Source organism: Pantherophis guttatus, chromosome 2, assembly GCF_059756535.1.
Source record: "Pantherophis guttatus breed Tessera chromosome 2, ASM5975653v1, whole genome shotgun sequence".
Lineage (NCBI taxonomy): Eukaryota > Metazoa > Chordata > Lepidosauria > Squamata > Colubridae > Pantherophis > Pantherophis guttatus.
Window position 1 is genome coordinate 209499095 of NC_142064.1, and position 26641 is coordinate 209525735.

Consider the following 26641-nt stretch of genomic DNA (forward strand, 5'->3'; position numbering starts at 1 on the left):
GAATTTTAAAATATAGCACATCATTAACATGTGTATAGGAATACCGTTAATACTATAGAAGGGACCAAACCTTTTGGACTTAACTATGTTTAGGTCTACCAAGGTTTTTTTTCCTAAGCCTAAAGAAATAGGGCTGGTATTGGCAGTGCATATTGTCTCAGATTTTTTTTTATTTTTTCAGGGTAGATTCAATGAGATGCATTAATGATGTTCCCCATTTCTGCCAGAAACTTAGACAAAGTAAACTTGCCTGGGCCTCAAATGGGATACAACCTAGTTCTAATCTTGTGATGGCATTGGAAGTTGAGTATGGGATGAGTGCTACCAATTTTAAGCATTTTGTTTATGACTATTCTGCAGTGTCTAAGTTTATGCCTTCCCAATATTGGTCAAATGTCATTAAGTCAGTGTCTACTCTTAGTCAGCACACAGACAAGGTTCTCTTCAGGATGATATGTCCTCAACTTGGCCTTTTAGGCCTGTGGGGGTTTCTTTGCTATTACAATCGAGTTGCTGTTGGCCTCTTCTTCTCTTTCCTTCAACTTTTCCCAATATTTTGGATTTCAAAGAAAGTGATTATAATGCATCCTTTGGAGAATTCATATCCATATATAGGACATCTGCTTAAAAAGCAAAAGCAAGTGTTCTTACATCATACTAATCAGCCTGCATTCCACAAATATAGATTAATATCCTGCCGCTATAAAAAAAATTTAAATCCTATTTTTTCATTTAGAAAATTAGTATTGCTTACAGAAGATGATAGTCCCATATATAGATGGCTCATTCTATTTTTGCCAATTATACTTTGAAGTGACACAGCAAATTATCTTTTTCACTTCTCAAGACTGACATTGTATTCCAGTCTTTCTACTCTCTATGCACATTTAGTTTTATTTTCATAGATACATAGAGTTCCATGGTTGTGGAAGTCAAAGCAATACAAAGGAATATTCATTTTGGTAAATTAGTAAGCAAATAGTATTTTTATACTTATATATTCCTGAATACAAAGAAGTATACTCATGTAAACTCATACATGCTACTACATAAACATTGCCACAATCCATAGCATCACAACTCCTGCTTCACCGCTATAAATAATTTGCAAAATTATGATTAAAAAAGAAGGGCATGTCTTACAGGAATCCAATATTAATTTTTCCTAGGTTTCAGTGGTAAATGTGGTTGTCAACATTGTTGTCCCTCCTTTAGCAAAACAAGGAAGCAAGCAAGCAAAATGCTATGTTCTTTATTGCTTATAATTTACAATGGCACATTTGTATCAACTTTCATGTACCCCAAAAGATAGCAATGACTAGGAAAAAAGATGGAAAATATATTATTTCAGTACTATTTGTTGCTACCTGAGACTATGCTCAGGTAGTCTACTAGGGAATATTTCAGATAGTAATATTTATTCTGTATTATGTGGGTTGGGATGCCTTTATCATGATTGTTGCCACAAAGATTAAGACTTTGTGATACTTTTAATTCATTACAAGTAGTTTTCTTCGATCTCTGTGATATAGAGATGTCAACATATATTGTTCTTTTCAACTTGGTGCTTCTAATACAGCTTACTCTACCAAAATATCCAGTCCAGGTTAGCCCTTTTCTAAGAACTCTTTTCATATTTCCAGATCTCTTTTAAGATCTGGCAGCCTAATACTATTTAGATCAGGAGGAAATACATTATTTACCTTTGCCATTTTCTCCTTTATCAAGGTTAGTAGAAATATTAATCTGTTTCCAAATGAAAATATGTAGTGACTGAAGGGGAAATAAAATCTCCTCCCTCAAAAACCATTCTTTGTCTCCACACTGACATTCAAGGTCTACTGGGAATAAACTACTCTGCTTTCCTAATTAGTTTGCAAGCCACCTTCCCTAGAATGTAATAAAATAACCTGCCTAATCTTTTTATCAAGGATTGTCTAGATCAACTTTCATTAACCTAGTTCCCTCCAGCTATGGTAGAAGTAAAACACTGGGATCTTGAAGGGTACCAATTTGGGTAAGGATGTCTAGATGTAGACTTGCTTTGTTGATATTGAAATTGTAATCTATAAATAAAATTAGTTATTCTACATTAGACATCTTAAAGATACCTTTTGCAAAATAAGGCTAATTATAATTGCAATCCTCTGAAGAAATACTGGAAAATAACTTCCCATGATATCTGGAAGTTCAATTAAAAACAACAAGATCAATCAATTTTAATTTTTTTTCACTGTGTTCATCATAAAGGTAAATTAACTTGGATAGCACATGTGGGAATTACAGTTTATCACCTACACCCACCACAAACATATTAATATCACAAGGAAATTTCCTATCATATATTTTAGTTACCATACAACATGGTCAGAAAAAAAGCCTAATATTATAAGCTATAACCACTCAGCCCATTAATCAAACCCATTCCCTAAACAGGGAATCAAGTAAGATGGAAGGTCATTACTTCTTTCAGAAATTGATCCCCTGCCAAACTAGTTTTAGTGTTAGGATTTGTTTGTCTAACATTCAGTTGGAATCTGAACTTCTGTAATTTCAATCCTTAATTTTCTGTTCTAAAATAATAGGGAACAGGTATTGGCCTTCTTTTGTGGAGCAACATTTTAAGTATTTGAAAAGTGCTATCATAGAATTAAAAAACAAACTATGACACAAGTCCAAAGTAATGCCACAAAATTATATCTTCTCCACTCATCCATTACTCCTCAAATGTCTCTAGAAGATCTCAGTTTACATCAATTTCTGAAAGGCCATGAGGCACTAATCTGGACTTGAGAGGAAGATGATTCCATAGTGTAGGAGTCACCTATAAGACCCAAGCATCTTGACCACTCAGTAATAGATGCTGTAGGGAGCATGCATTGGAGGGCTCAATTTCACATGGAGAAAGCAGTACTCCAGGACTCCATAAATTATATAGGACTCTACAAATTAAATCAGCACTTGAAATTACAGCCAATGTAGTCTACTGGCAACCAATGTAGGCCTTACAATACCAATAAATAAGACTGTGGCAAATTTCAGGTGTCAACACATAAACCGCTACATTTTTGATCAACTGTAGATTTGTAGTGATCTTCAAAGAGCCCCACATATACACTATCCAACAAACAAAATTGCCCTTTTAATAATATGAATCACCATTACCCTTCCTATAAACCTGTTCTAGTTTCTCTTCATTTCATTACTTCGTAAAGAGTGATTCCCAGTACTGGACACAGCAGCTCAAAGTGGAGTGAGGGTATGTCACCAAAGCAAAATTAAGTAGGGCAATTATTTCCTAGGGTCTAGAATGAACATTGGAGCTTACCTGAATGTTCGATCTATGTGCGCTGCAGGAGAGTCCAAGCAATGGGTTCAAGTTTAGCCTGGTTGGCCGAGACTGAGTTGAATTTGCCTAGCCATGCCTCTTTCTCCCATGAGCCTTCAGTGTTTCGATGAAGAGGTCTGTAGAAGACATAGCCATGATGATAGAACAATTTCCTCTATAACTAGATGTTGGATGCTGGACCGCTACATTAGGGCAGGGTTGGACTCTCCTGCAGCGCACATAGATCGAACATTCAGGTAAGCTCCAATGTTCAGTCTCCTGTGCGCTGCTTGGAGAGTCCAAGCAATGGGATATACCCAAGCTAAGTATCCCTAGGGCGGGAGTCCAAGCGGTCCAGGTGCCTTTCGCCGGGTAGAACCTGCTGCAGGACTCTTCTGCCAAATGATGCTTCGGCCGAGGCAAAGACGTCCAACTTGTAATTCCTGATAAAGGTAGTGGGAGAAGCCCAAGTGGTGGCCCTGCAAATCTCCAATATGGAAGCCTGAGTAGCCCAGGCTGCCGTGGTGGCAGCGCTACAAGTTGAGTACGCAGTGATGTTTCTAGGAATTGGAGTAGCTTGGTGTTCATAAGCCATTGCGATGCAAGCTTTGAGCCATCTCGCAATTGTAGATGGGGTAACTTTCTTCCCCATGGAAGTAGGTTGGAATAATACAAATAGTGATTTAGACTTTCTGAATGATGCGGTCCTATCAATATATTTGTGAAGTGCCCTATGAACGACGAGAGTGTGCCAACATCGTTCTCTAGGATGTGCTGGATAAGGGGAGGTAAGTTAGGTAAAACCACCTCCTGTGCCCTGTGAAACCAAGAATTGACTTTTGGCACGAAGGTCGGGTCCAATCTGAGAACCACCTTGTCGGAGTAAAAGATGCATAGGTCTCTACATACCAACAGGGCCGCCAGTTCGGAGATCCTCCTTGCAGACATGATTGCTATCAAGAAGGCAACCTTGAAGTATCCTGAGGCTGGCGGACCCTCTACGGAGCACCTGGCGGTCGTAGCGCGTCGCTGGACAACACTTCAGGCTGTAGAGTTAAGATTTTGAGGAAAAGGGAGAAAGAGAGCTTCTTCTGTAGCTGGCAGAATATTTTAAAGAATTTGTTCGCAATGGAGAAAATTAGAGCAAGTCTCTTTAGGCCAACTGAGTTGAAACACTGAAGGCTCATGGGAGAAAGAGGCGTGGCTAGGCAAATTCAACTCAGTCTCTGGCCAACCAGGCTAAACTTGAACCCATTGCTTGGACTCTCCAAGCAGCGCACAGGAGATACTATATTTCTGTTGATGCAGCTTAAAATTGCATTTGACTACCTTGCGGTCGCATCACTGCTGATTTATTCTGTTTATAAACCATTGTTACAATATCTTCTTTATTAAGTACCATTACCAGGTCATATATCCCTACCCTATACCTATGCACATGGTGTTTCTTAAATGAAGAACTTCGCACTTGTCTGTGTTAAATTTCATTATATTGTTTTTAGCCTATTCTAGGTATTGAGATAATATTGAATATTATTTTTATTTTCTAGGATATTGACTATTCCACCTAATGTAATGTCATCTGATAATAATTTCTTCCATATCTCTATCCAATATTCTATTATTCAGTAATAAAATTATTGAAGATGAGAGAAGATAGAACACAGTACTCTTACATCATCCCGATAATCTCTCTTCAGCTTGATAAGGAACTAAACAGTACTCAATGAGAGCTCATAAATTTTGCAGCTATCTATGCATCTGCTTGATTGTTATGCCATCCTGTTCTCATTTAAGTATCCTGTTAATCAGAATATCATCACATATTTAAATACTATGCTGAAGAAATCAAGATATTACACCCCACAGTTGCCAAGAAAGTTATTTGGTTTTTAAAAAGTGAGATAAGATTAGTTTAGAAGACTTGTTCCTGACAAATTATCCAATGTTGTTGTGAGATATCTAAAGCTATGCTTCTTAATATGGATGGCCATATAAGTCTTTAAATTAATAAATAATTGGGGAAAAACAAGAGTGGAATGTGAATCAAAATATGAGAAGTGTGCATGTACATAACTATGTGTTGTATAGCCTTTATCTTTGCTGCAATCGATAAACTTTCAACAGTTTTCAACCCTCATCAATATAAAATCATAAAATGTTTATTGTATAAATGTAATAGCTGCAATCTTTAAAAACTCATATATCATAAATGCTGATGTTCATTATTGGTTCAATGACCTCTGATTTGTTGTTATTTTTCCTGTCTATTACATTATTTTAGTCTGGTCTGCCTCTTTGACTCAACGTTTCAACTGTTTTTATGTTTTCCCTAGTTTTATACACTGCCCAAAGTCCAGACAGAAAGAGAGAGAGAAGACAGAGAGACAGACAGAGAGACAGAGACATACTGTAGAGCCAGTTTGGTCTAGTGGTTAAGGCATCAGGCTGGAAACTAGGAGACCGTGAGTTTTAATCCTACATGAATATTTTTGATAGATGATGGATGGATGGATGGATGGATGGATGGATGGATGGATGGATGGATACACATAGACAGAATTCCAGGGGAGATACATACAAAGTGGCAGATGCCCATACCCCAAGACCTGTGACTCTCCATCTCTCTCACTTAACAGAAATGGGAGACCATTCAGGATGTACATGTTGGACAAACTGTCCAGCAAGAACACATTGAATTTTTCTGAATAATAATATTATTATTATTTTGCCTAGAGATAAAAACATAAATGCCCTTCCTTATGGAAAGGAAGAAAAGGGCATACTTACATGTCCTGCTGACTTGAAGTAAAATATCTGTAAATCCTGCTCCCGTTGAATAATGATATTCAATATCATATTCCTTTTGAATGCAAAAAATTCTACTTAGCAGTTACCACTGATTGTCTGCTTCTCCATGGATTTATGTAATCCTTTTTAAAGCTGTTTAAGATATCATCATCTCCTTCTTTCAAATAAGATATAATTTGATTATGTACTATGTGGAAAAACAACTCTGTCCCGATTAGCTATTTCTAATCAATTTCACTGAAAATTCCTGAATATTAGCATTCTGAGAGATGAGGGGGAAAACATCATCTCAGTCCACCTTCTCCAAATTGTATGGAATTTTTGAAGTGCCCTAACACTTTAACTTTTTCTGACCACAAACACAAATATTTTAACTCAATTATTATTCTGGTTGCTTTTTCTTATACCAATTCAGCTTTATAAGAGTGAACAACTAAATGGTACAGAATAAAACATGCCTGCTTCAGAAATTATATAAAGAAATTATATAAAGACATTCTCTTAGTGATTTTGGTTCCAATATTTTTCCTATGATCTGGTGCCATAAAACAGTTTTTCAAACAGTTGCTACACAATACAACCACACTGCTCTGTAGAGAGATTGTACTGTATACTATTCTGTATAGTGTATGCATTCTGAAAAGGAATTAGAAAAAGAGCAAAAAAAAAAAAAGCAGTCAAAATGAACATTCATTTGCTCTTCCTTTATTTACTTCAAAAAAAAAAAAAAAGCCAGAGTTAACATGTTCTATAAATAAATTCTGACATAAATTCTTACTCTGGAGCACATCTCTCAGATCACCAACCATTTCAGAGAGTACAGTGTTACACCATGTCAGGTTCATCTTCATCCATGTAGGATTCTTGGAAATTCAGCAAAAGATAATGGATAAAAATGTTTCATGTTAATACCAGATGTATCTTGAAATGTCTTTTTTCTTTTCTTTCTTTTAACTTTCACATATAGTGCTTTCTCTGCAGTTAGCACCCCAGGTGTCCCAAACTTCTAGACTTGACACATGGTAAATCCTCAATATACTCTCATTAAGGAATACGTAATAAAGTACAAACCAATTGATTTGACTAATGATTTGACTTCCCATGCCAGAAACAGTATAACAGTCTTTTACACTTGAAAAAAATGAACTTTGCCAAGAAAAATAAAGGCCGATTTCTTCCAAATAGCATTCAGGTTTATGGGAGGAAAAGATAAGTCATAATCATGCTAGTGAATTCAAAGGAAAAGAACCAAAGAAAGAAAAACACAATTAAATATGCATTAAATAATAATATATCTGAGTTGTTAAGAAAGTAAGTTTTACTCATGGCACGGGCTGTTGGCTTTTAAAAAAAACTGGATTAAGTGTAGAATTTCATTCTTTTGAAGAGATGCTTGAGGTCCTGCATTGTGGAGTCAATGTAGCTCCCAATGTGAATCGTGTTGAAGGAGAAAAAAATTGAAGCACTATAAAGCAATGTGGAGCAGCCATTTCTGGCATGTCAATTTCTTCAGTTTCCTTAAATACATTTCTCTGTATTTAAAAATAATGATAGGTGTGTTCCATAGTGAACCATACTTTTCACAAATGGGAACAGTATATGGTAGGGTGGAAGTTACATTAATTGTTCTTACATACTTAAGCAGTTATAGTAGGCAATTGATGTTGTATGAACTTGGAAACAAATTCAGAAAGATAATAGTTAAGGACACAGTGTTTCTATACTACTTCTGAGAGTGGTGTTGGTGTAAAATTTTAAATAAAATTTTAAACCAGAGCCTGGTGGCACAGTAGTTAAAGTGCAGTATTGCAGGTAAACTTTATCCACAGCCTGGAGTTCGACCTTGGCAGGGCTCAAAATTGAGTCAGCCTTCCATCGTTCCAAGGTTGGTAAAATGAGGACCCAGATTTTGGGGGGCAATATGCAAATAATGCCGACACTGTAAATCACCCAGAGAGTGCTGTAAACCCACTATTGCTCCTGTATTAAATAATAAATGGATCGTTGGTCTTACCTGATACGTTCCTTCTCGTTGAGTGGAGACAGCAGCCAGCGTGGGTAGTGCCCATCCAATCAGCTTGAAGGACTGAGCCTGCCAATTTTCCCTAGTCCCGCCTCTGTTGCCGGGCAGGCCAGCTTTGGCGAAGACTGGAAGACAGACTCGGTGTGTGGGACCAAGACGAAACCAAGGACAGAAAAAAACAATAGAAATGCGGAGTCCAGTTTGAAGAAGAGAAAGGGAGGGTCTGGCTGCTGTCTCCACTCAACGAGAAGGAACGTATCAGGTAAGACCAACGATCCTTCTCCATTGAGAGTGGAGACAGCAGCCAGCGTGGGACATACCCAAGTTCACTGTCCCGAAGATAGGGGGGGATCACGCTGGACCGCATTGTCCTCTCCAGCAACCACTCGTTGCAGAACTCGGCGACCAAACGAGGCTTCGGCTGACGCAAACTGGTCGAGTTTGTAGTGTCTGATGAAGGGACTCGGAGAAGTCCACGTGGCCGCTCTACAAATTTCCAGCAAGGAAGCCTGTGTAGCCCAAGCTGCAGTCGTAGCCGCGCTGCGGGTGGAATGAGCCGTCAAACCTGAAGGGCGCGGAAGAGATCTAACATCGTAGGCCGAGGCAATAGTCTGGCGGATCCAACGACCGATGGTTGAAGGAGAGACTTTACTGCCTTGAGAAGTAGGTAAGAAGGAGACAAAAAGCGACTCCGAACGACGGAAGGGAGCCGTCCTCTTCAAATATATTCGCAGAGCCCGCCGGACATCGAGAGAATGCCAACGACGTTCCCGCGGATGCGCGGGCCGGGGGCAGAAATTTGGAAGAACCAGTTCCTGAGCACGGTGGAAAACTGTGTTGACTTTCGGCACGAAAGTAGGGTCTAAACGGAGCACCACCCGGTCAGCATGGAAAACACAAAGGTCCGAACGGGTGGACAAAGCGGCGAGCTCAGATATGCGGCGAGCCGAAGTGATTGCCACCAGAAAGGCTACCTTGCAGGTAAGAAGTCTGAGACTGGTAGTACGCAGTGGTTCATACGGGGAACACGTAAGAGACTGTAAAACCAGAGGAAGATCCCAGGTCGGATAGCGATGCAGAATAGGAGGACACAAATTCTTCGCTCCCCGAAGAAATCGGCGGATCAAGGGATGATGAGCCAGAGATGACAAGGAGCCGCAGGTAAGTACTGATGATAAAGCAGCAATGTGACGGCGGAGAGTGTTGGGAGAAAGGCCCTGGGAGAGGCCCTTCTGTAGAAACATCAGAATATGAATAATTGACGGTTGAAGAGGCGAGATACCGACCTGGCCACACCAGTTGCAGAAACTCCGCCAGGTGGTCGAGTAAATCCGCTCCGTAGAAGGCCGTCGTGAGGATAGCAAAGTATGCGCAACATCAGCCGGGATTTGTACCTCTCTCAAAGTGCACCGCTCAATCTCCAGGCGGTTAGATTGAGCCAGGCCGGGTCCGGGTGCTGCAGAGCGCCTTGTGTGAGAATGTTGCCCAAGAGAGGAATGCGCCACGATGGGGTCACCGATAGGGACACGAGGTCCGCAAACCAGGGTCTCCGAGGCCAATGAGGAGCCACAAGGATCACTTCCGCTCGCTCGGATAGAATCTTGCGGATGACCCTGGGAAGGAGGGCCGTAGGGGGGAAAGCATACAGAAGGCCCGAAGGCCAAGGAGTCCGAAGAGCGTCGACACCGGCTGCTCGAGGATGAGGGTACCGTGAAAAGAACAGCGGAAGTTGAGAGTTCTCGTGAGTCGCGAACAGGTCGATCACTGGACGGCCGAAGCGAAGAGTCAGTTCCTGAAAGAGGAGCGGAAGGAGGCGCCATTCCGCGTTGTCTATTTGACGGCGACTCAACCAGTCCGCTTGAACATTCTGCACTCCGGAGATGTGTTCTGCCCGAAGGGAACACAGGTGGCGCTCTGACCAGATCCCCAACGCAACTGCCAGGGTTAGAAGAGATTTCGACCTGGTGCCCCCCAGTTTGTTCAAATGAGCTTTCGCGGCGACGTTGTCCGTGAGGACAAGGACGTGGGTTCCGGAGATCAGGTGACGGAATGATTTTAGGGCAAGGTAAACAGCCTTCAGTTCCAGCCAATTGATGGGATGCCGAGCTTCCGAAGGGGACCAAGTCCCTTGGGCCAGTTGACCTTGGCAATGAGCTCCCCAGCCCAGAAGACTGGCATCTGTCGTCACCACCACCCTCTTGGGCTCGAGGAAGAAGCAACCCGCCGAGAGAGCCGGGGAGCGCCACCACCGAAGGGATCTTCGCACCGCAGACGGGAGAGGGATCGGCTTCGATGAAGTGCCTCTGCCGGCCTTCTGCAAGGGCAAGAGAAACCATTGGAGTTCCCTGGCGTGAAGTTGAGCCCAGGGAACAATAGCAATCGCCGATATCATCTTACCTAAAAGTTGAGATAGGACATAGGGGGAAACCACCCGACTCCCCTCAACCCGGGAAATCAACTGTCTCAGACTAGCTTGTCTATCGGGAGAAAGGAAAACTTTGCCCTGAACAGAGTCAATCAGTGCACCCAAGTGTACTAATTTAGTGGAAGGGGAGAGATGGCTCTTCTCCAAATTAATAGAGAAACCGTGAGCCGCCAGGGTCTTAACCGTCAGACTAATATCTAAGGCAGCTTGCTGTACAGAAGGAGACAATAACAGAATATCATCTAGATAACAGAGGAGACGGACTGAACGAAGACGGAGCTGAGCCGCCAAGGCAGACAACACCTTCGTAAAGGTGCGGGGGGCCGAAGAAAGGCCAAATGGGAGAGCCCTATATTGGTAGTGAGCTCCGTCATAACAAAACCTCAAAAACCGTCTATGGGAAGGGAGGATAGGAATATGAAGGTAGGCCTCGGTGAGATCAATGGAAGAGAGGAGATCGCCCCTCCGAACGCCGTCTAGAATAGATTTTAATGATTGCATTTTAAACTTTCGGTACGCCACGTATCTGTTTAAACGTTTGAGGTCCAGAATGGGACGCCACCCCCCCGATGATTTTGGAACAAGAAACACCCTTGAATAGAATCCCGAACCTTCCTGACCGGAAGGGACAGGTTGAATAGCCCTGATAGTCAGGAGATGCTGAACCGATGAATCCATACGGGACTTTTTGACTGGATTACGAGAAATCGGACAGCAGACAAAGGTGTGAGGGGGGGGGGCAATAAATTCAATGGCCAACCCAGATCTTAAGGTGGCGAGGACCCACATGTCCGAGGTGGATTCTTCCCAGACAGCGGCAAAAAGACCCAACCGACCGCCAATGGGAGGATCCGAAGAGCAATCAGCGACGGCGACGGGAGAAACGACCTCCTCCCCCTCGAAAGGGCCGCTTAAAGTTAAAGGGACGTCCTCTGAATGATCTATCAGAGGAACCCCGCTGCCTGCTGAAATACCCCTCTCTCCTAACATTGGGAAAGGGAAAGGAAGAAGAGGACCCCCCATCCGCACCTCTGGAGTAGGAACGAGAGGGGTAAGGTGAAAAACGGGGCGCTCCTCGCCGGAAAACAGCCGCTAAAACCTTCTTCTTGTCCCTGGTCTCTGTGAGGAAGGGATCTAAGGCATCCCCGAAAAGCTTCGTGCCCTTAAAGGGAACCGAAGCCAATCGCCACTTATGTCTGGCATCCGCCTGCCAGTGACGGAGATACAACAAACGCCGAGCTGTGACCGCCGAAGCCAAAGATTTCGCAGAAAACCTAGCAGCGTGAAGAGTGGAGTCGGCTGAAAATTGTACGGCAGCTACGATTTTATTTAGGTCCTGTCTGATACGAGAATCTCCGGGGGCTAGTTTGTCTTGTAACTGGCGCAACCAAAGTAACGTTGTACGATTAAAGAAGGATGCTGTAGTAGTAGCTTTAATCGCCCAGGAGGAGCTTTGAAAGGCCTTTTGAAGAACTTGATCAGATCTGCGTTCATCAGGACGGAAACCCTCGTCCGGCTCGCCCGGAACATTGGAGTTAGGAAGAAGAGCTGCAATCGGGGCATCCACCGAAGGAATTTGAAGAAGAGTCTCCAGATCCGAGGATACTTGAAAGTTTCTTTTGTCATTAGCCGAAGGAAGGGGAGCCGAAGCCGGAGATTCCCACTGACGTTTAACGACGTCCAGAAAGAGAGGAGGAGTAGGGACGGATGTTATGGGTCTAGCTGGTTCCGCGAACATAGGGTCCAAGGAACCAGAGGAAGACGATGGGGGAGGATCCGCATTTGTAGAGGATAGACGGGCCGTATTAACCGCTTTGAAGAGCAATGATTTGAATAAGGCTTGAGGAAAGAGGCCTGTGAAAGTGGGCTGATCGGGAGGAAGGTTCTCATCCTCCGACAGGTCAGAAGCAGGATCTCCTTCGTCGATGCAGGCTGAAGGATGACTGTAGTGGGACGAAGTAGGAGAAGCGGAGCGAACAGAATGAGAACATCCTTCGTCACTGGGGTCCGCCGAACAGGGGGAAACCTCTCTCACCGATCCATGCCGACTGGAAAGACCCGAACGGGTGGCCAATGACTTTTGAACCGCTGCCTCGATCATTTGCTGTAACTGACCTGGAAGGATGGAAGGATCCAAGGAATGAGCAGGTACAGGGTCAGATGAAGGAACCTCCGGTACAATTGTTGGATCAGGCACCGGTTGAGAAACTGCGTCAGGACCCCACAAATTTTCCTCAGAAATAGTCACTGGGCAATCTTGCAGAGAAAGCTGGTCAGGAGAAGGCGAGTGAGCGGCTGCTGGAGGTGGATTAGAGGAGGTAGGAGGTTGAATAGTGGGAGGAGACAACTGAGCAGAAGCCTTGTCACATAACCTGGTCAAAACTTTGTCTCTTCGTTTTTCTGCCTTGGAGGAAGAGGATGACACATCACGAGTGGAAGACTTGTGATGAGAGCGTGAGGATTGAGAAGTTCTGGAATGGGACCTGGAATCTTCCATGACAGAATGCTGGGTAACAGACGTGGAGTCTGATTGGCCAACTTTACTTGCACTGGCCTTACGACCGTGCTTAGATTTAGAAAGGGCCTTGGGCATGGCAACAAAACAAGGGGTGCTTTAAGGTAAGCCCCCACACGCCAGATTACGCTTTGATAAATTATATTTTAATGTATCAGAAGGGAGCGAGAGGAACTCCACAATTAGGCCCAGAGACTGGAAAGACAAATCTATTTGGAAAATCAAATAGGCTCGATAGGGAGCGTAAGAAAACTCCACAAACAACAAGCGTAATAAAAGAAAAGGCCCAACCAATTGAGAGAATCACTCAAATTAGCAGACAGACTGGCAGATTAAGGCCACCGTTCTCAGGTTTGTGTAACGTAAAGGGGAGGGGGCGCGAGACCCCACTAGGATTCAAACCAAACAGCGTATAAAAAATGAATACAGCCTCAGGAGAAAAGGGGGGGGGCGTGAAGCTCCACAACTGAAATAATATGCTGTATAAATATAATGGCCTCTGCAGTACAAAACGGGGGCGCAAAGCTCCTCAGTTGCAATAGTTGTGCCAGCAATGTATCTCCAACAATTAGTAGTCTGCAGAGATCGGCAGTTAAACAGTTAAGGTTGCGAGGCTCCTCAATTGATCAACAGCCAGCAGCACTTTAAGTTCACTTTAAGAGTTAGGGCAAACGGCTGCGAGGGAGCAGGCTTCTAGAGGCTAAAAACCCCCAGCTGAAAGGCTTGATTACGGGGAGAGCAGGCTGTGGAGCGCCGCGACTTCCTTAATGGCGGGAAAGCGAGGGGCGTCCAAAATGGCCGGCGCGGCTGCAGCGCGCCCTCCGAATTGCCGAGAATAAGGGGAAATCGAAACTTAGCCCAAACGGAGCAGGCGAAGGCAGCTCGAGTCAGGGGGAATGTCCCTCGAAGTTCAGGTGAAATTAAAACCCCTTGGGAGGAAGAGAGGCGAGGGAATCCCCACACCCCTGGCTAAGCCAGGGAAAACGAAGCCCAAATGAGGGACTTGGGTAACTCACGAAGTCGAAGTCAGGCAGTCCAAGGTCAGCCGGAATAATCAATCAGAGTCCAAATAGCAAAGAAATAGCACAGTCACACAATCCAAAGTCAAAAAACCAGAAATTCAAACATTAGAAATAAGAATAAAGAGATTTAGCTAGAGAGCAGTCCCACACACCAGCCAGCGCTGAAGGACTGAGCCAAAAGCTGGCCTGCCCGGCAACAGAGGCGGGACTAGGGAAAATTGGCAGGCTCAGTCCTTCAAGCTGATTGGATGGGCACTACCCACGCTGGCTGCTGTCTCCACTCTCAATGGAGAATATCTATTTGTTATTCATCAATGGAGCTCAGACAATTTAGAAATTCTGTCTTCATTCATGAGGATCGTTTTTATTTATTTAAATTACTTTTTAATTAATAACAAAAAAGAGAAAGGAAAAAGATCAAAGCCCAAAGATGATAAATGATGGAGATACATATATTGTCAAAGAGAAAAGGAAAAAAGAACACATAAAAGTACTTTAACAAAAAAGTGAAAAAAATACAAGAAAAACATATTATGATACACGTATAAGTAAATATAGAATTGTATATATAGAATATACAATCCTATATATATTTATCTAATGCAAATATTATTAAATGCATACATTTCCAATACAATTATATGACTTATCATTCTGTATTCTGTATAAATGAGTCCCATATTTAATTATATTTGTCTATACAAAATCTACCTCTACAGGCTGTTAACTGGCAAGGTTTTCAGTCCATTGAATAAATGGAGGCATACCATTTATCTTTTCAGAGCTCCATTGTCAGTCTTTTAGTCATAGTAAAGACACAAAGCATTCATTGATGTTGTTTGATTATCAAGTATGTTACTAGCACTACTACAGCATTTACTAGGCATATAGCAGGGGTGAAATGCTCCCGGTTCGGACCGGATCACCCAATCCGGTAGCGATGGCGGCGAGTGGTTCGGAGAACCGGTAGCAAAAATCCCTGCGCCCCCCCACCATGCCCAGCTGAGCTGCAGGATCATCAGAGGCTTTTTTTTTTTTTACTTTTAAAAGCATTTTTTATACAACCTCTTCCGACGAAAAAATGCTTTTATAAGTAAAAAAAAAAAAAAGGCCTCTGATGATTGCGCGGCTCAGCTGGGATCGTCAGAGGCTTTTCAAAGCATTTTTTTCTGCAACCTCTTCAGCGAAGAGGTGGTAAAAAAATGCTTTGAAAAGCCTCTGACGATCCCAGCTGAGTTGCCTGATCGGCAGAGGCTTTTCAAAGCATTAGAAAAAATGCTTTGAAAAGTTTTTTTTAAAAAAAGTTGGCCACGCCCACCCAGTCACATTACCCCCCACCAAGCCACGCCCACAGAACTGGTAGTAACAAATTTTATATTTCACCCCTGGCATATAGTTCTAAAGAGTATTATCCTCTGAAAATTTAGTTTTTGTCACACAATCATATTTATATAATCCACCTCTTTCTCCAAAAAGTTTAAGACACTGTAGAAAAGATGCTGTAAAAAGTATTATCCTTATTATAATTCCAACAAATTATGTTTTTTGAAAGTCCTTTTCCATGCAAACATAATGGAGTCCAGTAAGTTCTAAATATTATTTGTTGTATAAGGAGTAATTTGACATTAACATACTTCCTATAGAATTTAAAACACTCTCCTGTCATCTAGACAATATAGGAAACTCTTAATTTTTTATTCCACTCATTTCTTGGAGTGTGCATATTAAATTGATTTATTGATAACAAATATCCATAAAAACTAATAATACGGGGCTTTTTTTAGTTTTAAAGAATTTAATAAATTGTTCTAGTACCTCAGGGGTCTGAGAAGTTGAAAATGCTGTTGGTCCAAACAACGTTGTTAACAAATGGTATAACTGTAAATATTGCCTTTGGGAGACATCTATCAGGTGCAAAGAATCAGGACTACATATTAAGTTCCAGTTAAGCTAATTTATAGGTCATGTCTATACACATCTTGTCCACTAGTCCAGGGGTAGGCAAACTTGGCTCTTTTACACCCTGTGGACTTCAACTCCCAGAATTCCTAAAACAGCTTGGCTGACTCAGGAATTCTGGGAGTTGAAGTCCACAAGGTGTAAAAGAGCCAAGTTTGCCTACCCCTGCACTAGTCAACACTACATTGGCATTAGAAAGAGTTAACAAAATTCAAGAGGGGCTGGACTTGGACCGCTTGTGAGAACATAATGACTCCAGGCTGATTCCTCTCTTAACTCCCCCCCAGACATGCACACATACACACACATGCATACACAAACTAAACAAGATTCCAAAATCAGAAAATTAACACTGTCTTCCAATATTTAATATTTGACCATAGATAAGCATGATGATCTAGCTCCATATTTATAAAATTCAATTCTCTCTTATTAATTAGTAATTGCATTTTCTCAGAATCAAAGAACCCCATACACATTGTCTAAGCAAAAAAATTTTTTCTGAAAATATTTTCCAAATATATAAACTGGAATTCCAGTTATACATTAATCTGGAAAGAAGAAGACTCTATTTACGAGGAAACCTATATGTGTAGATTTTATTTATATTGCATGTTATTGTACATATGAGTTATATTCTTTGGTATACAAGTAACTGAATTTAATGAATTCAGTACAAATATGGCATTGATATTCCTTAAATCGATGGGTAACTCAATTTTTCACCTATTGGCATTAATTTTGATTCATTTTGCTAGTGCCTTTATCTGGAAATTGGTTGTTGGAGAACATGTATTCTGATCTTTTTATTTCCTTTTTATCTCAGCCATCATTAGACACACAGAAATAAACCACATTTATATACCATTCAGAAGAGACAATTTTTAAAAAAAGCTAAGAAGGAAATAAAAATACCAGAACCAGGATTGTTTATTTATTTCTAATTAAATGTTTTCTTTTCATACAGTGGCAAGATTCAATATTATATTTTATTTGATATATAGATTAAAATGAAATCATTAAAAGTGATGTGTTTATTTCTTGCCCATCTCTAACCCAATTAAATAATAAGCTGTTGCTCTGTATGGGGAGGTGGACCAAATTCATTTTAGGGCTCACAGTTTTTCAGGTCATTTGCTCTAAGAGAAGATAATTCAAAGAGAAACGGACATGTTTCTATATCACTTGTTGTAAGTCACAATAGTACAATTAATAGTCTTGATATATAAAAACAATAATGTGGTGTTAAATGCAAGATATTTGCTGGATTTCCAAATCACAAAGGTTATCATGTGAATGTCATTTAGTATGAAGTTTGAAAATTATGATTTATATTTTAGCATTATGTATGAATCCAATATGATTTTTTTCAATAAACTAAGGTAAAAATAAACAGTGCAGTGTCTGAACCCAGCTATTTATTCTATCTTTTACTCTTTGTGATAATGGCACAAAATCACTAAAACTGTTATCTCTTGATTCCAGAATAACTCAGCATTTATTGCCCAGAATAAATCTATTAAATGCTACATAAGCTGGCATCTATAAGTCTTCTTTTCTTTGGCAACTGTTACAAAGTACAAGATATGCATTTCTAACTTGTGAGAACTGAAGAAGGAGCACACAGCAAATCTTTCTATGGACATATTTTAATGTATTATGTATATACACTACTTCATTATGCAAACATAATAAACACTAGATCATATGCTTTCCTGACATTTTTAAGGTGGATGACAGTGACTTAAGTGAAAAGGGGGAAAAACCAAAGATGAAAAGGTGAAAATTTTCCAACAGCTTTTCACAATCTAGTACAATAATAATAACAACAATTAACACCATAAAGCATCAACATCTGCCTATCCAAGGTCCTTGAGAAGGATTCTATAGGTGGATAAAAATGCCAAATCCAGTCTGAACATTTGCCTGGCTCTATGATGAACCACAATATAAAATCAAAAAACAGAAAGACCTGCAAATAGGAATAAAATGATTGTGGCAAAAGAAAGCAAAGATAGTACCAATAATAATAGGTGCTCTGGGTATATTCCCAAAACAACTGGTGCACCATTTGAATACCATTGGCACCGACAAAAATTAGCATCAGTCAATTGTAAAAGGAAGCTTTACTTGGACGATCTCATATTCTGCAACAATGCATGTAATACCATAAAATAACATGACATTTTTGTGTCTTTAATAAAGTAATCTATTAAATTTATGTGCCACCTAACTCCCAGTAACTCTGGGTGGTTCACAATTGTTAAAATGTTTAAAAACCAAGAAAATAAATCCAGAGGTGAATAAAAGAACATCAGTCATCCTTGCCAAAGGCCTGGGCAAAGAGCCAGGACTTTATGGTCCTTTGAAATACCAATAGGGTAGGAATCGTTCAAACTTTGGAGAGAAACTCATTCCAGACAGCAGGTGCTGCTATAGAGAAGGTAACTTCCAGCATCCCAATAAGTAGCATTGTTTGATTAATGAAACCCAGAATGCACCAAGCCTGTCAGATCAAATCATTCAGGCAGATACTATGGGAAACAGGTGGTCTCTCAAGTAACCAGGCCCTATGCCATATATGATGGATGTTTTTCTTCTTTTAATTAAGAAGGAAATGGCAAATCAACAAGTAATAAGTAGGAGCTCTTAATTATTCAGCATGGACACTGAAGCATAAACAGAAAAGGGAAATGGAAAAATCATATATCTGCACCATATGTATCTACTTATCAAAGCAGAGAATATTAGGCCAAATGAAGGTTGTCATTCAACACAAGTCGGAAACACCAGATTGCAGAAGACTAATGTAATTGAAGAAAGTAAATCTCACTTCAGCACTAAAATGTGAAAGGAAGAGTTTTAGTAGAGAAAGACAAAGGAGTTACTGGGGTTTTTTACTCCAATAGTCATCGCTGACTTTAGGGGGCGCTCATCTCCATTTCTAAGCCATTGAGCCAGCACGGTCAGAAGATGCTTCTGCGGCCATATGGCCAGCATGGTATCATGCTGCAGCGTAGAACATCTGGCGAAACACGAAGCACTGTTACCTTCCCACCGAAGTGGTACTTATATATCTACTCACATTTGCATGCTTTCAAACTGCTAGTTGACAGAAGCTGAGGCAAGTAACAGGAGCTCACCCTGCTGCAGTGTCGCATGGCACTTGGGTCTTGAACCTGGGCTGTTGGCTTTCCAGCTGACAAGCCCGGCATCTTAACTGCTGAGCCATCCTTGTTTATTTGCTGCTATTTGCAACGGTGAAATATATGCTGTCATTTAAGGAGCTCAGTGCCTGCTACTTTCTCATGGAATCATACAACATGGGAAAATTTATTGTGAGCAGATTAGTGGCCAATAAGATAATCAAACAATTCTGACAATGAATAATACTCTTTATATAAATGAAATCTTGTATCCCATTTGTTGTGTTTTTTAGACAATCTAAATCTGCCTGCTTGCCTCCTCACACATGTACAAGTTATAATGTCACTGCGTTCTTTTGCATTTTTTCTCGCAGTGGTAAATGAAATGTCCCTTCTCAATTCCTAACATGTGTTATCTTATTCATAATTGCTATTAAATGTTTTCTTTTTCCCGTTTTACTTGACAGATGACATGTTATAATTTTATTCATCATTTCCCTGCCTCAAAAAAGTAGAAGAGAAAACGGCTGAGTGGATGACCTTTCCCCTGATATACTAGCTTTCTGCATGCAAACATAGTTATTCCAAGTTTCAATGAATCCTCTTGTTCTTCGTTTGTGCTATTATCAAGGAAGACTGTTATTTGCTGACTGTATAAACTGATCACAGCAATAAGAAACAATCCTGGAATTTTTTGGTTTGGTCCAAATCTATCATTGATGGGGCTGATTGGAGAAGATATGGAAGCTGTTTCTGGAAGACATTCCAGGCAAATCAATACAACAAGTCAGGAGTGTGTGTGATTTGGTACAATAAAAAGAAAGACAAGGACAAATACCATCATCTGTTGTGCATAAATCAGATACTCAGCATCCCCCTCCAGCAACTATCTATTCAATGCTGTATTCTCTGTAACAGAAATATGATACTTCACTAGCTACATGTCCATATAACTGAAAGTATAATTTTTTCAAAAAATGTAAATACTTCCTTAAGAATTTTGCCCAATAATTCCCAGTCACAAGAAAAGGAATATCTAACTTTAGATAAAAGTTTGCTACAGCAGAAATTTCACAGATTATCTTGAATCACCACTGAAAAACTGTGTGCTAGTTTTCAAAAACTGAGTGCTCAAAAGCAGCTTTATCATATAAAAAAGATATTCCTGTTTTTTTAAACAATATTTTTACAGAGGTTCTAGTGGCACTGAGCTAATGCACTTGATTCTCAGCTGTCTAGAACAAAATTTTAATATTCACTTCAATGACAAAATTTAAACTTTCCAAAATCCATCATCCATTTTCCTATTTTCCTATTTAAAGCATCACCTTAAAATATTCAGAAAGTATGAAGAAGAAATTAGCAAAATTATGATGAATCTACATTGGCACATCATTATGTTTGGTAAGAATTTCCCTTGGTATCAGGTACAGGTTGTCCTTGACTTAAGACCACAATTTAGCCCAAAATTCTCATTGCTAAGTGAGACATTTGTTAAGTGAATTTTGCCCCACTTTACAACTTTTCTTGCCACAGTTGTTAAATGAATCACTGCAGTTATTAAGTTAGTAATAGGATTCTTAAGGGAATCTGGTTTCCCCATGGACTTTGTTCATCAGAAGATCGCAAAAGGGTTCCCATGACCCTGGAACCGTCATAAATATGAGTCAGTTGCCAAGTGTCTGAATTTTAATCACATGACCATGGAGATGCTGCAACGGTCATAAGTGTGAAAAACAGTCATAAATCACTTTTTTCAATGCTGTTGTGAATTTAAACAGTCACTAAACAAACTATGGTAAATTGAAGGCTACCTGTAATGTCTATCTCATTCTGCCTTTCTGGTTTGAATGGCTTAATTAAAATCAGGGTAGACATTGCTTTGTGAGCTGAATCAATATTACAATTATATCTGCTAAGTGAGACCAGTTAGGGCGGTTAAAGACTAGGAACTGAGTTTACACGACATATTAAACTCAGGTTAATAAACACAATGGCAGTGTTCACCTGATTGGCCATGTTCAAGCAGCCAAACTATGTAATGTTTTAGCATCATGGCTTGGGTCGTATCACAGAATACAACAATGACTAGTTTTCTACACCAAATTGCAAACATCCCACTTCATTTTACCTTAGTTTAGCATGTTGCTCAAATACAAACAATGCATCATTCCAATCTCAATAATCCACTCATTCCCTGGTAGTGACCATGGTGATCCTACACAAGCCCATACTCCTATGATACACAAGATTAATGGTAATTACTTTACCTCAGTGTGATTGTTGTGTATCATCCAAATTATGTTATTTACCGAGGAATAGTAACAGATGAATCTAATCTAATTTATAATATCATATCAATATAATATAATCTAGAAGCATCAGAGAACTGCAGGGCCACCAGAAAATGCTTTAACAGGGAAAAAACAAGATACCCCAATTCCAGTTCATGCTCCCACTGATCTAACACAAAACCCAGATCAGGCAAAATACCACTTAGGGCCCTAGATGACCTGGGACAGCCCATGGCTGTCATAGTAGCCTTAGATTCCATAGCCAGGGAAGGCAAGTTAAAGCCCCCAAAGAGCATAAGCCTGGGGAATTCCACTACCAACCCAACCACAGAGTCAAGGAGCTCAGGCAAGGGATATTGTTACACAACAATAGCAACAATCTGAGATGAACACTAGAACCCAACTTAACAAATGGAGTCTTGAACCCAGGAATCTGTGGAGCAGCACCTCTGAAGGTCACCCAACCTCTTGGATGACACTCACTGTACCTCCACGTCTATCCTGGTGTCTTGGCTAATTCTTGGAAATAGGCCTTTCTGCCCAGAAAAAAAAAAAGTCAAAAATATTAATGAGCATGACAGGAAGCTGATGGAAGTGGTGGTGAAAATATTACTTATTTGCCCTTCAGTAAATGATAACTTTGTGATGAGCCATCTCCATTTGATGGGAATTCTTATAGCATATGCTAAATATTCCAAATCTGCCCACCAATGTTGGTCAAACCTCTGGTTTATGTCCAATTCTGTTGGATCCAGAATAGAAGACAGACAGCAGATATTCAGAATCAGAAAATCTTTTATTTATTAAGGATTCTGTCTCACTAGACTGTCACTAAGACCTTGACTTGAAATCATGATATAGCATTGGGTTGACTGTGAAAGGCAAGTTGTGACAATAAGGAATAAAAGAACAATTTCTGTTCCGTTTTAATATCTCTAGTTTCAATTATCATTTCAATGAACACTGAAAATCATTTCAGTTACTTTGAAAAAACAGGCAAAGAATAACCTCAGGAATTTAGTATGAGACTAACACTTGGGAGCTAGACTTATCTTGATTACATCACTGATCAACTCTTTTTTTGGCTTTGGGATCACTTATGCCTCAATTCTCTCTTTGTACATGACTTTGTACTTGATTGTAAATCACCATGAGATAATAAAGAACTCTCAGGATGGTAAAGTCTACATGCCCAGTTTTCCAACAAAATGTGTTAATATCACAGAATTTAATTATTTATTCCGAATCCCATGACAGCAAGTGTTAGTTGCAACAACTAAATTTACGTTACATAATTAGTAACATAGTAATGTGCTCTTAAGTATAGTAACTTACAGAATTACAGAATAAGTAACATAATAATATGTTCTTTGCTGTCCTGACTTCATGTATTTCATTAGTCCATAATGTATTTGCTTAATTTGGGCAGAGAATGTTGGCAAGGACTTAGCTGCTGCAATCTGCAAACCATAAGTTATATCTTAGTGTGATATAACACTCTGAAAATATGTATTTCTGGTATTTTTTAAAATTTGGAATACCTTTTTCTTCAAACCAATTTATAAAACTGAATCAGCATATTGCTTTTCAAATATGTGTCTCTGCAACTGGATATATATTTCAACTACTTCTATCCATAAACTGTGAAACCATTCAGAACATTATGTCCTTATTTCTAAGAACCACATATACAATTTTCTAAAATCAGCCAGTTTAAGTAAAGTTTACTGTCATGTGTCAATGAAATAGCCTTTCACCCTACAAACTCCACAGGTCTTTAACAGATGCTCTTTCTATGGAATTGAATTTAACTAGGCTGGAAATGAGTACATCTGCTCTATTTTTCTTACTGCCATCAAAATTGGAGGCTTTCAAAAATAAGTCAACAAACCATGTTTGGAAGAAAATGTTGGCAAGCATTGTTTATGTTTCTTGGAAACACAAACAATTTCCAAATAATCAGCAACATTTCCTGTTTCTGGAAATGATTCAAGATTAGAAATAAATCCTTTGCACCAGCAGTCATAGAAAGGCACGCCACAACAATACATTTTCTGTAGCCATATTTCTGACAATAAATTTTAGGTCTTCTGTAGCAAAGCAGTTGTGAAATTTTAATGAATAACCAAAGCATAACTTCAGATCCACAGCAGGCACACAATGAGAAAAATTAAGAAACAATCCTTTCCCCAGAAAAAGGGCAGGAAGTATTATTGTTGTCTGGTGCTTCCTCAATGTCTAATTAGACCTGAATTAAATAGAGGCAGCTCACTTTCTCAGAAAAGCTTGTTTGTTTCCTTCTCACACATGTACATGCATACAGACCAATAAAGCATAAGAAACAAACTGAACTCAAAAATTGCAAATGATGCTCTGGAACAGAACTGTGAGTTTCAGACCTTTACCTCCTCTGACATTATGTAGTGCTATTTTTAATCCCAGGATGTAGAAGACTGAATCACAACAAAGAGAAAAAACTGAGTACTGGAGCAGTAGAACAGGTATCATGTCTCTGAGTGGGTTAAATATATTTTTTATTGAAGATTTGCTGGGGACTATTATTAGTCTAAGGTTTCTAATAATGATATTTCTGTTTGAATTTGTCCTTAATGTTATATACATATACATGTACACATACATACATACACACAGACACATAATATAAAGAGTGTGCTGCAGCTGCCAAAAAAGCCAATGCAGCCCTAGGCTGCATGAACAGAGGGATAGAATCAAGATCACTTTAACTATTAGTATCACTTTATAATGCCTTGGTAAGACCGCACTTGGAATATTGCATCCAGGTTGGTCACCACGATATAAAAAAGATGTTGAGACTCTAGAAAGAGTGCAGACAAGAGCAACAAAGATGATTAGGGAACTGGAGCCTAAAGCATATGAAGAACAGTTGTTGGAATTGTTGTTGGTCTCGTTTAATGAAATGAAAGACAAGGGGTGACACGATAGCAATGTTCCAATATCTAAGGGGCTGCCAAAGAAGAGGGGCTCAACCTATCCTTCAAAGCATATGAAGGCAGAACAAGAAGCAATGAATGGAAACTAATCAAGGAGAGAACCAATAGAAGTAAGGAGAAATTTCCTGACAGTTAGAACAATTAATCAGTTGAATGGCTTGCCGTAAAAAGTTGTGGGCACTCCAATACTGGAGGTTTTAAAGAAGAAATTGGACGACCATTTGCCTGAAATGGTATAGGGATTCCTACCTGAATAGGGAGACTAGAAGACCTCCAAGGTCCCTTCCAACTTTGTCATTCTGTTAAGACTTCAAAAGAGCGGCCACCTTAATTTATTGTCAGTATTGAAGCAACCCTATTGGTTTGTCCTTACAAACCACAATACAAACAAAACAAACTACCTGGGTTCAGATGTCATGAAGAACTCTGGTTAAGGTTTTACTGTAGAAGCTCATCTAGTGATATGGACTTGGAGGAGAACAAGGTGATTTTGTGCATGTGAAAGCATTACATCTATTCGCACCTCCTTCAATCAAATATGCCTTTCTCTGGAATCTTAAGATAACTGAACAGCCACTTAATTCAGGGCTATATCTGGGCTCCAAAAATGTAGTCAGCAACAAACTTTACCCTTTTGTTGCTACCTAATGGACATCTGGAGTTTTGCAGCCCTGATACCGTAGCCCTAACTTTATTGTACGTGAAAGTTTTCACTGTCTTTCTTATTGGTTCAAAATGGAAGGTGAGAACAGGGAAAGGAAAGCATATGGATAAAAGTAAATAAATAATGAGCTGAGAATAATCAGTGGCCCACTATTTCTGAAATATACCATTGTAAAATAGTATACTTAAAATGAGGAGAGCTAAAAGATTTCTCTGATACTACTATGAAAGGCATAATGACAGTGTATTTGTTTTTTGGCTTAGCATCATATACAAACCTAAACTTTAAGGTTTAATATCTGCAAACTACAACACTATGGCTTGTTTAGAAAATCATGAATAACAAACATTGTCACAGCTTAATATAGTTTTAACTGAATAAGAAAACATGATGCTGCCAAAACATATGTTATTCAGACTACTTAAAAGGATATAGTTAAAAATAAGCACTATTTTTTTAAAAAAAATTAGGTAGAAATAGGATACCAAATCAAAATTCACTACAAAAAATATTATTCTGATTACCAAAAGTGTCAAACATTGGTACTAATGAATACCCAATATTCTTCTGAAGGCATAGTTTTATCAAAATGCTGACATAAAGAAAGCAAACATAATGCAAGGAAAAAAAGCACATCTTACTTGTCTGAGCTGCTTAACATCACCAAATATCTTCATCACTCCATCAATCTCACGCTCTAACCTTTGAGCCCAATTCTGCATCCTGCAAAAGAAAGTTTGGAAGGTAGAGTCACAAAAGAATGTGGTTAAAATTCAGCACTTAACATAGCACTAGCATAGCTAACATTCTTTGTTCTTATGTTCAGAAGATCCAGCATGTCTGCCTCCCATGCAATACAATTTTATCAGCTGACCAAAGTCCAGAACTTGATACTCCATAAATATATACAGAGAGACGGAGAGAGAACTAAAACTAAAAAAAAAATGTGTGTGTGTGTGTGTGTGTATGTATGTATAACTAAGATCTGCTCCACTTTCTACCATTATCTAAAAATATAACCACCTCAACTACAGCTCAATAGTGAGCTAGCAAAGAAACATACATTCATGCAAAGGAACAATTGCCTGTTAACATTTTTGTGCTTTCCTATAACATTTTATAATACATAATATCTGCTTTGGCTGCCATTTGTAAAATCATATAGAAATATATAAAATGTGCCACAGCTAGTCCTTATGCCTGCTTTATAGACCCACACATTTTGGGCTGTTAGGTAAAGAATAAGGTAGAAATGAGTATGAGTTAAAAAAAACAAAAGAACAATCCAGTTTCCCTAAGATGTAGAGAAAAAGACTTCACACTTCCAGGGAAGAAATGGCAGACTGAAGACAGCTCCATGAATAGTGGAGCCACTGATTGTACAGAATAAAGAAGTGGAACCAGATCAGCTCTTTCATAATTCCCCATAGGAAAGAACCTGAGATCACCCACAAATGCTCCAGACAGCTGCTCCTCATAAGA

The 26641-nt window shown here is 39.7% G+C and overlaps 1 protein-coding gene across 2 annotated transcripts in view; it reads right to left on the reverse strand.

Annotated features, from left to right (window-relative positions):
- CACNA2D2 (calcium voltage-gated channel auxiliary subunit alpha2delta 2) overlaps window positions 1-26641 on the reverse strand; it is a 676129-nt gene that overhangs the window by 585585 nt on the left and 63903 nt on the right. For both annotated transcript variants that reach the window (XM_034440362.3, XM_034440357.3), the window contains exon 2: window positions 25801-25882. In XM_034440362.3, the coding sequence (XP_034296253.1) occupies window positions 25801-25882 (82 nt within the window). The remainder of the gene's footprint in view (window positions 1-25800; window positions 25883-26641) is intronic.